The sequence below is a fragment of the Tamandua tetradactyla genome, chromosome 7 (genome assembly GCF_023851605.1).
Source record: "Tamandua tetradactyla isolate mTamTet1 chromosome 7, mTamTet1.pri, whole genome shotgun sequence".
Lineage (NCBI taxonomy): Eukaryota > Metazoa > Chordata > Mammalia > Pilosa > Myrmecophagidae > Tamandua > Tamandua tetradactyla.
Genome location: NC_135333.1, coordinates 172,052,201 through 172,066,657, shown reverse-complemented (window position 1 = coordinate 172,066,657; position 14,457 = coordinate 172,052,201). Strand labels below are relative to the sequence as shown.

Below are 14,457 nucleotides of genomic sequence, written 5' to 3'. Positions count from 1 at the left end.
ACGTCGGGGCGGGGGAGGCGGCGGCTAGACCCGAGGGCTGGAGTGGCTGCACCCTCCCAGCGCGCCGGGCAGGCCAAGCATGCCCAGGTACAGTATTAATACACACTTTTCCCTCCCCAGAAGGCCCAGGTTTAGATGTTGAGCGTCTGGCCACCCCACACATGGGAGGGAAAGTTAATAGTACGTGGGTGGAGCAGAGCAGGGAATCTAGGGCTCCCCAGGAGCTTGCCATTCCGCAAGCTAGAATCCAGGAGGTGAAGCAGCGCTTTGAGGAAAGGGGATGGACTACATGAGGGGAATGTTCTTTTAAAATAAAAATGTATAGGTTAAAAAGTGAGTGGCTGTAAAATAAAGTACTAAGTAAATTTTAGAACATAGTATGACAAAACTTGTGAAGGAGACACATAAATGACTGAAGTTTCTAGAAGACTGATGGAAGGTATCACCAAACTGAGAACACCCTCCCTCCCCAAGGCGCTGAACTGAGTTAGATCCAGAGCAATTTATTATTTTAGGAGGTCTGCCCTAGTCTGTCATTCAGATTGACTGCAGACAGGTGTTGAAACGGCCAACTCTGGACTTTGTTTCTTGCTCCCCATTTTCTTCGCGTCAAGTCACTGCTGCATTTGCCCCAGACATCCGAGGGCTTCTGACTGTCCACAGGATCGGTGGGTCACCCGTTACGGCGGTCATTTAGTCACAATCACGCCATGCCACGCTGAGGCCTGGAGGACTGAGCTGGAAGCACACACAGCCAAAGGTCAGGGAATACCAAGATGACCCACCTCGTTCCGGCCTCGGGACCAAAAGCCTCACTAACCTCTGTGCATACTTGCCAACGCCTCAGCCTTTTGCCTCCCCCAACATGTCAACAACTTGGTAATTACTTAATAAACTTCAGAACGTACCTTTTTGCTTCTTCTCTTGGCAAGAGAGACCCGGGGTTTTCCCGGTTTCAATTTCAAGGAGGCTGTCACGGGTTCCAGATGAGGTCACGAGGAAGGACAAACACCTGCTAGGGTGTCTTTGGAGGGAACTCCTGAGCAGAGCTGCGACTTCCCAAGTATTAAGAGGAAATGACAGACTGAGCTAAGCTCAGTCTTCCCTCTAGCACGTGGGCTGAAGGTTATGCCATAGCAGCTGCCAAGGTGCCAGGCAACGCTGCAGAGCCATTCTTCACCCGGGATGAGCCGTCTGGCTTGGCGCCGAGGACTTGCTAGTCTGGGCGGTCCTGAGCAGAGTAAAGGTGAAATTTGTCTCCCACACTTTCCCGTCACCCATGCCACTATCAGCACGAGGGGGGAGGGAGACCCTGGTGCTTTACCACTTCCTGCAGCCGCTTCTGTCTCCAAGAAGACCTAGGCAAGGGCTGCAGGTTGGGGCCTGACCACGCGGGGCAGTGTGGACGCTGAGGGTGCCACTGGCCCAGGCCAGGGAACTGCGGGGCATTGAGGACGCCCCCTTCCTGACCCTGGGCCCCGAGATTCCTTCCCGGACGTTCAGGCAGAGGCTCCATGCAGAGGCAGCCCCCAGTTCATCTCACTGCACTACAGAGCGCAGACACCGGGGCCCTCAGGGTCCTGAGATGGCACGGCCGGTGGGAGCCCGTCCCAACCCCACCCGGACCCCCGTGAGGTGTGGGGGGTGGGCTGAGCAGCCCCCCCAGGACGGGCGCCCCGCACAGAGCAGCCCTCTGTCTTCTCGGCCTCTCCACCCTTTCCCCACTGCCTCCCAGCTGGGCCCGCAGCCATGGTCGTTCCCTCAGGGCCTGCCCGTTGGTAGCTCTTCGCAGCCGGTGGGTCAGGGGCATCTTCCCCAGGGACCCGTGAGTCTGGAACTGCTGACCAGTGATGGCACACTCACCTGGAAGCCGCCGGTCAGCTCCGGCAGGGGATGGGCCGCGTAGCGCCCAAAGCAGGCCCAACCACCACCCCCACCCGCCCCGGCCCCAAGATCACCTCGCTGCGCCAAGTCCTGGTGGCCCCCACCCCACCCCACCAGGCTGGTGGCAGCAGTGCGCCCGCCACGCTGGAGACCCGGGTTTGATTCCAGCCCATGCACTCCCCTCAAAAAAAAAAAAATAACATTAGAGGCAGGTTTATGTAAAATTAAAGCAGCTTATTTCTAAGCAAACTCTTCAGTTCCCTGGAGCTGAGTTTCCTCCGGGTGTGTCTCTGGGACCTGCCCCACTGGCGACTCAGCTCAGTAGGTGACTCCATGCTGCTGCCCAAGCCTCAGGCCAGGGGAGGCCGAGACCTGCAACCCCCAACCCCACGCTCAGGAAGGGGCCGTTCTAGTTTACTACTCCTGGAATGCAACACATCAGAGATATACTGGCTTTCAATAAAAGTTTGGTTTGCAGCCCTGCTTGTGCATTAGAATCACCTGAAAAGTTCTATGTCCTAGTTTGCTAGCTGCCAGAATGCAACACACCAGAGATGCATTGGCTTTCAATAAAAGGGGGTTTATTTAGTTAACATATAGTTCTTCAGAGGAAGGGCAGCTAACTTTCCACTGAGGTTCTTTCTTACATGGGAAGGCACAGGGTGATCTCTGCTGGCCTTCTCTCCAGGCCTCTGGGTTCCAACAACTTTCCCCAGGTGATTTCTTTCTGCATCTCCAAAGGCCTGGGCTGAGCTGCAAGTGCTGAGATGAGGAATGCTGAGCTGCTTGGGCTGTGCTATGTTGAGCTCTCTCATTTAAGCACTGGCCTATTAAATCAAACATCAGTCATTGCAGCAGGCATGCCTCCTAGCCGACTGCAGATAGAATCAGCAACAGATGAGGTTCACGTACCATTGGCTCATATCCAGAGCAACAGAACTAGGTGCCTTCACCTGGCCAAGTTGACACCTGAACCTAACTACCACAGGGTTTGCCAAAAGAGGAAAGGGGGTATAACCACCGAAGTCTGTAAAAGCACAATCTTCTCAAAAGGTGAGGAAGGAATGGCAAACCTGTAAAGAGACACCAAAAGGGAGAGTGGGCAGCAGGGAGGAGACAGGAAGAGGCAGTGACAGAGCCAAAATCAGAGGGAAACCCCCCAGCACATGAAAATGGGGACAGAGCAGATGGAAGAGTTGTGCTGCGGGGTTGCTCTCCATGGTTCCAGGTGTTTTCGGACACGGAGGGAATGGAGGGGAAAGTGTCTGCAGAAGGCCCCACGCATGTCCCGAGGCCCCGCAGACACGCGCGCTGCTGGCCAAGCTGAGGCAACAGGAGAAGGCGAATCTGCAGCCAGCAGCCTCACTGCAGAAGTGGATAATACTTTGAAGGTTCCAACGTTCAAGTAGAAAGGCTCGGGGTGCAATGCATCACGTTACAGACGCAGTCCCCTTGGTTCCAGCATCGTACTCACGGGGATTTCTCCTACAGATCCATTCGCACGTGCAGGAAATGGATGTATGTAAGAGGTCATTAGCTTGTTACCGCACAGGTTTGGAAACCACACAATTGCTCGCCAACATGGGACTTGTTAAACAAATGATGGCACAGCAATCTGATGCTGCTATGCAGGTGTAACACAAAACAAAAAGCCGGGAAGTGCTCTATGGTTGATCAGGCAATAGCTCCAGGATTTATTGCCAAGTCCAAACAGAAGGTTCAAAAATGTACACTATGCTCCCTTTTGGGTGAAAAATAAAGGAAACATTTGCAAATGTTTGGTTTTGCTTTTATTTTCCTAAAAACTCTGATAAAAAGTAGATATCTGCAGGAGTGAGGAGAGTACACAGGGGTCGAGGAAAGCCTTTTCACTGCATACCCTTTCTAGATTGCTTTGACGTTTGATTCATGAGAATATATTGCTGATTCAATTTTTTTTAATAAGAAAAACTGGTTCTGAGAATAACGGCTGTGCTGGGGGTGGCCGAATCCCCTAGAAATTCTCTTACACCCCTCCCCATGGTTCCAGATCATGGTGTTTTACTGCATTGGCCGAGTGAGGAGGTTCTGGGGCATCTGTGTCAGCCAGGACTCTCACAGGTGTCAGCATCAGCAGTCCAGCTCACGTTGACCCACATGGGGTGAAAAGGGCCCTGAAGGGGCTCCCTGCCTGGGAGGCAGGAGGAGAGCTCCGGGCCGGCCCAGCCTTTCAACCGCGCCCTCCCCGCGCCAGCCCGAGGCGGGCTGCTGGAGTCTCCCTTCAGCGTTTTCCAAGCACCGAGTCCGGAGGTCGCGTCACCCCCGACGTGAGCCAAGGGCCTGCTGCCGGGTTCTGGAAGACAAACCTGCCGCTTGGCCAAGGGGTTCAGCGGCCTCTTCCCTGGGCTCGCGGCTGTGCCTGCTCTCGCCAGCAGCGCAGGGCCTCCAGGCTTGAGTATGCTGGAGGCCAGGCCACACCAGGGGCGCGCGCGGGGTGGGGTGCGGGGTGCGGGGCCCGGCCACAGGGGCGCACGCGAGGTGGGGCGCACGGCCAGGCCACACCAGGAGGGCGTGCGCGGGCTGGGGTGGAGGGGCCTACCAGCGGCGGGCAGCACCCCGCACTCCCCACCCCAGGCCCGCAGGCCCCGCTGTGTCTCCAGCTGGGTAAAGGCCGGGCCGGGGACAGCGCGCTTAAAGGGGCCGAGGAGGCCCGAACGGCGCGGCGATGACCTTCACTCGGTGTAGGAAACGCGGGTGCTGGGGTCCCCTGTGCTCACGTTTCACCCGTGACGAGGACCAGGAAACCAGCTGGAATCCGCGGCCGCACGTGCCTCAGTTTTCTCGGCTGTGACAGGGAACCCGGGCCCCTTCTCACAGAAGTGAGAACTTCAGACGAGAAGCTTGGAAAGGTATAGAAGTAAAAAAACTAGAGGGAGAGGGAGGGGGAGGGGGAGGGGGAGGGGGAGAGGGAGAGGGAGATATAACAGAGTGTGTGGGGTTTAACAGGTGAGTGAATCAGTGTGCTCTCTGTGTCCTGGAGCAGCTAGAAGGAGAAATGAGACACGGAGGCCCCGCAGCCCATGCCACGCTTTAATGTCCGCTCTACAGCTACCTGGTCATCGAAATGGATTGCTTTTAGTCCATGTGTGTTATAATTCACAATATTAAAAATGTTAAAAAAAATTAAAAGCACAGAAATAACCATGCAGTTAGCAGATGGCCTCCCTGCAGCGCTGAGGTCACCCGGCTGGCTTGCGGGGGGGACAAACCCCTTCCCGGTGGCACCTAGAGCTTCACGTCCCCAGGCCCCGAGGCGCCCGCACCCCCGCCCCGGGGCTGGACACGTGACTCGGGCCTGACCAATCAGAGCATCACACCCCATAGTCGGAGCTGGGCATGCGACCCAGCCAGCCAATCAGAGTCGAGGAGTTTTAATTCCCGGGCTGTGCGGCGACAGCGGGGAGCCGCTCCCTAGTCGCCAGAGCCGTCCGGGGTCCCGGGCCGGACGGCGGTCGCCGAGGGAGGGGTACGGGGCCCGCCGGCAAGTCGCGGCCCAGCCCTCCCTGAAGCTGGGCGCCTCGGCCGCTAGACTCAGTAGAAGCCTCCTCCTTCCCAGCGCGGTCCTGGCGCCTGTGGCTCGGAGCCCCACGGGCGGCCCCACGGGCGGCCCCACAGACTGCCAGCGTCGGGCTACACCTGGCGCATCCGCAGGGCCGGGGCGGCGGAGCCCGCACGCAGAGCTCCGGGGACTGGAGCGCGGTTCAGGGAGCCCCTGTCTGTATCTCGGGGCCGTGTCCTCCCAGACGGGCGCCCGGGTGGACGGCGCAGATGCTGCTATAGTTTAACTGACACACATGACTGAAATAAAGAAAGATCTGTGTATTTTACTTGGCTCAGCCACAAGGTCTAAGAAAAGGCAACTTCATGGAGATCAGAAATAATACCAGAACGTGGGTAAGGCGGGCCTTGCGGTGGCCTGGACCCGCAGGATGTGGTCATCTGGGGTGCCAAGCCAGGTGGACCGCCTTTCTAGCACGGTCTGAGGTTGGTGCCCAGCTTGAGGACAGCTGTCTGAGACCTTGAGGCCCCACACTGAAACCTTTACAGCACACAGAGCAGACAGCTTCCTGCTGACGCAGACTTGACTCATCATTAAATTAATTAGAAAACCAGAGCCCATCCCATAATACCACATCACAAACGCCCCCAGAGTTGGTCACTCCTTCATGTGTCCCTTACAACCAATGAGTATTTATTTATTAAGCACCTACTGTGTGCCAGGAGGCACCGTGTTAAATGCTGGAGCTACACAGGGGATTAAGGCAGGTGCTCTGCGCATCTCCCTGTCTGCACAGACCTGGAAATGAAAACTGACCACTCCAAGCGCCACGTGCTCCTGGATGCCATCCACCACAAGCTCCAAAGCGCATGTGGCCTTCTTTCTTCTCCCCAGGTTGGTGCACTTGGCCCAGCGTCAGTGTAAGTGGCAGGCGACCTGGAGATGGTCCTCAGGCCCCCTGCCCGGTCCCCAGGAGGCGCCGCGTGCCTCTGCAGAGGCAGTGGGCTGCAGCCAAGGCTCCGGCCTTCTCTCACTCGGGGGCAGCCCTTGGCCCCAGCCTGCCTCCCACCATCTCCAGACAGGCCGGCCTGCCCTGGTGTATGCCCGACTGGCCAGGCAGGGCCTAGTGCTCCAGGTTTTCTTCCATGCGCCAAGCTAAGCCTTGCCTCTCTAGGCCCACTTCCCTCCCCGGAGCACTGGCTTTCAGCTGTCATTCATGATTCGGGTGAAAAGGTGGAGTCTGGATGTTCTGCTTAGAGCAAAGGGCCTGCCTCCTGACCCACCGCGTGTAAACACGGGGCCTCGGGCATCAAGAGAAGAGCACACCAGCAGCGCTGTGAGCCCAGAAGTTTCTGCAGCCCTGCTCTCTTCTCCTTTCCCCTTTGGACCTGTGTTCACTTTGACACGTTTCCTGGCATAAAATTGAAATCGAGACTTGAGTTACGCCAGTAACCATCAGGGGTGGTTTTAAAAACGATAAAGCTTTTCACTGGTTGGCTTGTGCAGTTTTAGTATTAGACAGAAGTCTGCTTTCTTCAGTGCAGCTTCGGGCCCTTCCCCACCTGCTCATCCAGCAAAGGCACAAACCTGGAGTTCGGTGAGATTTTCTTGTTGGTCAGTCATGCACCTGCATTTGACGCTGTTGTTGAGCTTTTTATTTCTAATCTGCCTTGGGGACTCCATCCCCCCTGGAATTCCTCCACCTGCAGAGTGCCAGCGGGTGGCAGGGCTGAAAGCTGAGGCCTGGGAGCAGAGGGTCTAGGAAGGAGAGCGTCAAAGTCGAGGTGTTTGTTGCCCTTAGAGGTGATGCGCGGACAGTGAGGCCTCTCCACGGGAGCTGTGCTCAGTCCATCAGGAGTGCTGTGCTCAGTCCATCTGAGGCCTCTCCATGGGAGCGCTGTGCTCAGTCCATCTGAGGCCTCTCAACGGGAGCTGTGCTCAGTCCATCAGGAGTGCTGTGCTCAGTCCATCTGAGGCCTCTCCATGGGAGCTGTGCTCAGTCCATCAGGAGTGCTGTGCTCAGTCCATCTGAGGCCTCTCCATGGGAGCGCTGTGCTCAGTCCATCTGAGGCCTCTCCACGGGAGCTGTGCTCAGTCCATCAGGAGCGCTGTGCTCAGTCCATCTGAGGCCTCTCCATGGGAGCTGTGCTCAGTCCATCAGGAGCGCTGTGCTCAGTCCATCTGAGGCCTCTCCATGGGAGCTGTGCTCAGTCCATCAGGAGTGCTGTGCTCAGTCCATCTGAGGCCTCTCCACGGGAGTGCTGTGCTTAGTCCATCTGAGCGCCTTAGTGTTAATTTATTAACTAAACCCTTATAACTTGGGTAAATGATCATGATAAACTGAACTTTGCAAATTGCTCTTGTTATATAAAATTACCCAATTCATTCTCTAAAAATGAAATTTAAAAATGAATTGCCCTGACTTTAATTTTTAATGAATATACTAAAATGACACTTCCTTGTTTAGTGTATTTCCATAAATCACACAAAATAAAGTAGAATCTGTACAAAAATAAGAGCTCTCCATTTTCAAAACCACCTTTATCTTCTCTGCATATGAATTTGTTAATATAAAAAAGTGCCTTCTAAGAAATTATAAAAACATTGCTACAATGTCATAAATTCCCTACATTCTCTAGGAAAACATACCTTTGGAAATAGTACAACCATTAGGAATTCTTTCTTAATGAAATTCAAGCACTGCGTGTGTGGCCCGTGCGTTCGCATCAGGTCAGCTTGGAAACCCTGGGCACCCTCTGCACGTCTAGAAACTGTGACAAGCACCAAATGAGATGCAATTCTTCTTTCTTCAAAGGTCATCATTGATTTCTGTGGATATTCTCAAGGTGACACTCTATTTTAAAAAAATAATAAAGAAAGCTTAAAAAAAGGTGAACAATTCCAGGGCCAGCTATGCAACTCTACACCGCTCTGTGTCACGTAACTGAGGGCTCACTAACAGATATGACACGCTCGAGTTGGGTCCTAAAGAGGTTTTCTTGCTTTCTGTGTCCTTCAGCTTATCATTAACTTGTTTCAAAATGTAAGATTTTTCCTGATTCCATATATTTTGAAGCACCATCTTTTTTTTCTGTCTTGGCCACATTTTTCAGCCAGTTCACTTTTATTTTTGAAAACACGTATTTTATGTTTTTGGAACTACTAAGTGAAACATCTTCAAAACAAAAAAAAAATAAACAAAACAGGATGTATGACTAAATATAAAGTGGCAAAAAAAAAGTAAGAAAATCTCATTGGTTAGGAGAGCTGTATTTTTCAAAAACACAGAGTAAAAGAGAAAGGAAGATAGTGCTCTTAATTTTTAAATGCAAAAGAGTTTCCATGGATTTTTACTAATCCTAATTGTTAGCAAATTATAACAATTTTAATCAATCAATACGTACCTGGAAATCTTGGATGAATGTTAGGAAGTAGAAAATAAAACCAAAGGCCACTGTCCACTCACAGATTGCACTCACTACGTGATATATATAGTCCTAATAGCAACAATAAAGAAAACAATTAGTGTACACACTGAACCAGTACTGAGACGGCCAGTCCAGGGCGGGGATGGTGTCTCCTGAGCACGAATCAGCAGTACAGATAGAGGCGAAGGAGATATGGATTCAGATGACTTATTTAGAAAGTTCTCCCTGGCTCTCACACACTCAGGTTTTAACACTTTGTCTCTAATAAAACTTCAAAAAGCAGAACAAGGACCACAAAATGGCTGATATGGGGAAGTAAACTTGAATTCAACAGAAGAAAGAATTATCTGCACGAGGCACAACTTTTGGGAAGCCCAAAGTTGAAGGGAACACCTCAGAATCACCCAGTGAATATTCGTCTGTCATTCCAAGCAATGAGGGGATGCATCTAGACAAAACAGCTGTCCACTGGTGTTTGCATTTCCCTGGTACTGCAGAAAACAGCAGTTTAGGAAATATTACTGCTTAACACGATAAGGTAAAGATAGCTGCATCTAGAGACTTCTACAGGTAAACTGAGTCTGCATCTTCTTGGGGATGGGAATGAGAGAATGGAAGAGAAGATGAGAATGGCTTCAGTGAGGGGGTCCCAAACTCAGCTGTCAGTGGGGGGCAATTAGGGAACATAAAGGAAACTGCTGGTTGAGAACAGAGAGGGAAGGCGAGAAGCCCATATCTCATCGGCTCAGTTGCATTTTCACCACATGGGCATGTGGTACCCATACTGCTGCAAAACCAAGTATTGAAAAAAGGAAAGAAAAGAAAAAGAGCCTCTCTGTGTGTGTGTGTGTGTGTGTGTGTGTGTGTGTGTGTGTGTGTGTGTGTGTGTGAGTGTGTGTGTTGGATTAGAATTTCTGGGGGGATTTCTTTAGCCTGCTGTTGGTGACAGGCTCTGAGCCAGGTTTCAGTGACTGTCAGCCCAGACTAACCCCCACGCGTGTGGGTGCAGGCATCTGCTTGCCTTCCTGTGTAAAACAGCACGAGCGATGACATTTCAATTCTCAGCCTCCACACCAGGGAATCCCCCGCAGCACCTAAATGATTATTTCAGTCAGTGTACAGGGTGTGCGTTACATTCGTGGATATTTGGAACAGAAAACAGTCCAAGGGCGGCATGGTAACTCAGGGAGTGAACGGAAGGCTTTTCAGACGTAGGTGAGGGAAATGGAATAAAACTGAGTCTCAGCTGCTTGCAGGACCCCTTCGGAGCTGTCTGTCGGGGGCGGGTCGCCCCCCAGTGGCCGCCCTGTGAACTGCCGTCGGGCGGCTCCGCTCGGAGACTCTCCTTGCACCACCCCACGGAGCGCGCAGCTGAGCCTTCCAGTGGGCACTTCCTCCACTCCAGGAACAAGCTCCTTTTCTCCGGGTCTGGCCTGCTGACTGGGTCGTTCTCTCCTTCGCCATCACCTTCCACTGCCCCGAAATCCTCGCCCTGACCCACGGTCCCTCCAGACGCCTGCTGCACTTCAGGAAGGGACGAGGTGATTGCTGATGGTCGAACGAAGGAGCATCTTCTCTCACCACTTCTTTAACCTCTTGCAACGGGCTTCTGACCCCAACGTGCCAAACAAACTCCCCTGTTGCCAAAGTCAGGACCTCACTCTTAAAAACCGCCCAGCGACATTCGCCTTGGCCAGCCACTGCTCTTTCCCGTGAAGGACGCCCCACCCCAGAGCCTCTGGATATTCTCTTCTCTCATTCCTTCGCGAGAATCAGTTGCTATTGCTTCTGCATATGCTGTTTAAATTTCAGTGTAGCACTTCTTTCAATGTTTGTAGTTTTACATTTAACAATTAACAACTGGCTAATTGTCCCCACCGAATTCTAAGCCTCCTGAGGGGCAAGGAGGCTCAATCCCTGGCCACGCCTTCCACAGCCAGCCCAGGAGGGTCTTACGTGCCGTAGGCAGTGGGTCAAGGGGGTTGGCTCTGCCACGCATTTCTGGTCCTTCGCCCTGTTAACTCTTCCCTCTACTTCTCCTTTGCTGCGTGTGATTTCCCCACCTGCCCCTTGAACAGATCTCCTGCTGTTCTCTCACCGAGTCTCTTCTCTCTTGGGACATCATTCATCCCCATGTATGGCTTCCAGGTGAGCCACCACTATATGTACCTAATTTTACGAGCCAATCTCAATTCCAAACATTTGGTCCCGTGTGTTCTGATGTTTGGTCTAGAAGATAAGTCACTCTCCCCTCACCTCCAAGGCTCTCGATCCCACCAGAGGTCTCGCCCAGGCTTCTCCTGGTTGTCACTGAAACATGAGCTTCCACAGTGCTAAAACCAGACTCATAAACTCCCTCTAAGAAGTCATCTGTCTCCGCTAAGGGCCTAAACTCTGCTTGTGGCAACATATTCTTTGGTTCACCAAAGATAAAAGCTTGGAAGTCATCTCTGATTTATCATGCCTCCTCATTCTCAAGTTAGTCACTTGCCACCCCCGTCAAGAAAATTTCCATCATTACTTCCAATCTAGGCAAATATTGATTTGAAATCTGAATTAGCAGAACGGCCCCCTCCTGCCCTGCTAACTCCTGGCTCTCTCCTCTTCAGTCCACTCAAGTATTGAGGCCAATTAATATTCCAGAAATGCTCTTGCACTTTCCCTTTCTGTTCTAAAGACTTCAAAGGCTCACTCCCATTGCCGAAAGAATTATGAGCTTTTCTGCCTGCCTCATAAAGTCTTCCAGAAACTACCCCCTTGCGAACTGATCCCTGCCCACATCCACTTTTTTTTTTTTAACATGGGCAGGCACCGGAAATCGAACCCGGGTCCTCTGGCATGGCAGGCGAGCATCCTTGCCTGCTGAGCCACCGTGGCTGCCCCACATCCGCTTTTCACTCTACCCTGAAATGAACTCACCACTGCACCAGAACTGGGCTCATCTGCTCTCCTTAATATGCCAAGCTTCCCCTGGTTTCCATCTACCTTCATTTTCGTTATTCCCCTCGCCTTTCCTGCCCAATCTCTTCTATTAAGCAGAGATGGTTGAGGTGGTTAAGGAAGAATTAGGAATTCAAAAATGGGAAGTTGCCTTGACAGCTAATTACTATGCACACATCGCCAAATAACTGGACAGTAAGTCAACTGAATAACATGCATACACCCCTTTTTCAACTTGCTCTAAGAAATGGCAGCGCTCCTTTCTAGGCTTTGGTCAGCCAGTCTCACACAACCAGGTGACAGAGAGAAAGTGACTTAAATTTTACCTTTTCTTTTGGATTCCACTCCAGTTTGGTTATAGAAATTAGTGAAGCACAGGCAATCACTAAAAAAAGGAAAGTGTTAAGGAAACTACAGAAGAAAATGGGTCCTGTTGCGACAAGATCAGTCTTCTAATAATTGTACACTGTTAAAATAAATTTATTAATATCAGCATTTCTGTAGTCAACAAGGTATATTAACTTCTTAAAGGAATCTCAAACCTTAAGTTCACTTATGACAGCAATTAAATTATAACAAAAAGTCATTCCTTAGCATGTAACATCATTTACATATAGCAAAATTTTAGTCTGAACTTACACTTTGCTCAGCCCTGCATGTTTGTTAGATGTTTAAATCTGCTCAAAAAGGCTGACACAGATGCCTAAAATGGATCCTTTTTGTGTTCTTGCTTCTGAATGGAAGCACTTTTTCCCTTGAACACTATTTCAAGGTAACAGCTCTAAAGATAAATTTAACACTACAAAGTACCAAGGGTCATAAGTAGCAGAGAAAGGAAATTGAGAAGGAAATGTCTTAACACATGAGTGTATACTTTGCTGTTAAATTTCTCAATCCTAGGGTGTGCCTCCTCTGTGCTTGTAAATTTGTAATTAAAATTTTCCTTCCCTAAGGTGAAACGAACTCCAAAACCATACCTACCCTTCACATTTTGTGAGACTTCTATTTTAAAAGAAAAATGTAGAGTTTCATATTCAGAAGCACATGATGATGTGTTTTCACGAAATTGTGCCCAACAACCCAAATTAACAAAATTGTCCCTGATCAAATGTTCCCATTTTCCTACAATCTGACATTAATCACCATGTTTTAAATGACTCTGCAGCTTTTTCTGACATGTCTACAGATGGTATTTCATAAGATGAGAAACTTTCTACTCCTTTTTATATTATTTGTTAAATATCTCTTTAAAGAAAGAAGAAAGGAAGGAAAAATGGAGAGGAAAGAGAGATGATAGGCCACTTATTTTCTCTAAACCAGAGTATATAAGCACAGAAATTTATACGTTCTTTTCTTTTCACATATTGTTGATTAGAATATAAAATGAAATTGAAATCAGTGATTATGAAAAGACTAGGCCAAATTGTCTTTTAATTGACTTAGTCTCAAATAGGGAGGAGCTCATCCCACCAGCTTCCCCCACCTCCAGCAGGGAAAAGGGGGCTGGCCTCCCGGGACTTGGCAGGGCTCCGACTTTAAGTTCAATCAATATTTGGGGCCTTTAGCCAAGCACTACAAAGAAAAAACAAATATTTTCACATAGCCCTGCTTGAAGGAAAGTAAACAGAGGGTATTGCGGGCTCCTGCAGCGTCCGCCCGCCTCTCCTCACCCTTCTTGTCCCCAGTTTTCTGATCTAAGCAAACTTTGAGGGATTTTCCTGATGATTATTCTCCTGAAGCAGGTGAAACTGGCTTGTTGGCCCGCGCTTTTTTCAGACTGATTTTTTTTGGAGGGAGGGGGGGATCGGGCTTGTGAGAAGGATACTGGGGACCACAGCTGCGCAGGAGACGGCCGAGATGGCCATGCGGACGTGGCACCGCAGGGGGCTGTTCCAGTGCGGGCAGGCCTTGTAGGAGATGACCGACTGCAGGAGCGTGTACACCACGCCGCACACGAAGGCCAGGAGCGCGCCGCCGTCATGCACCACGGGGACAGCCAGCTCCTGCGGACAGCCACAGACCCGCGGGGCTGGGCCCGGAGCCCATCCCCCACCCGGCGCCCGAGCCCCTCCCGCACCCGGCGCCCGACCCCCCTCCCGCAACCGGCGCCCGAGACCCTCCGCACCCGGCGCCCACCCCCCACCCGGCGCCGGAGCCCCTCCCGCACCCGGCGCCCGACCCCCCTCCCGCACCCGGCGCCCGACCCCCCTCCCGCACCTGGCGCCCGAGCCCCTCCCGCACCCGGTGCCCGAGCCCCACCCACACCCGGCGCCCGAGCCCCTCCCGCACCCGGCGCCCGACCCCCCTCCCGCACCCGGCGCCCGACCCCCCTCCCGCACCCGGCGCCCGACCCCCCTCCCGCACCCGGCGCCCGAGCCCCTCCCGCACCCGGCGCCCGACCCCCCTCCCGCACCCGGCGCCCGACCCCCCTCCCGCACCCGGCGCCCGAGCCCCTCCCGCACCCGGCGCCCGAGCCCCCCTCCCGCACCCGGCGCCCGAGCCCCTCCCACACACGGCGCCCGAGCCCCTCCCACACCCGGCGCCCGAGCCCCCCTCCCGCACCCGGTGCCCGCGCCCCTCCCACACCCGGCGCCCGAGCCCCCCTCCCGCACCCGCATCCGACCCCCCTCCCGCACCTGGCAACCAAGCCCCTCCCGCACACGGCGC

The 14,457-nt window shown here is 52.5% G+C and overlaps 1 protein-coding gene across 2 annotated transcripts in view; it reads right to left on the bottom strand.

Annotated features, from left to right (window-relative positions):
* Window positions 1-360: 360 nt before the first annotated feature.
* Window positions 361-14,457, bottom strand: part of DRAM1 (DNA damage regulated autophagy modulator 1) — a 44,154-nt gene continuing 30,057 nt past the window's right edge. Inside the window, exons 4-9 of one of the 2 annotated variants that reach the window (XR_013155962.1) lie at window positions 13,616-13,793; window positions 12,117-12,175; window positions 8,827-8,919; window positions 8,072-8,276; window positions 909-1,231; window positions 361-738 (exon numbers count right to left, since the gene is read on the bottom strand). Coding sequence is in view for 1 of the 2 variants with exons in the window: in XM_077111805.1 (XP_076967920.1) it covers window positions 8,232-8,276; window positions 8,827-8,919; window positions 12,117-12,175; window positions 13,616-13,793 (375 nt within the window). In the remaining variant the exon portion in view is untranslated. Of the gene's footprint in view, window positions 739-908; window positions 1,232-7,946; window positions 8,277-8,826; window positions 8,920-12,116; window positions 12,176-13,615; window positions 13,794-14,457 lie in introns of those variants that run through there. The other variant, XM_077111805.1, reaches the window with a different exon arrangement.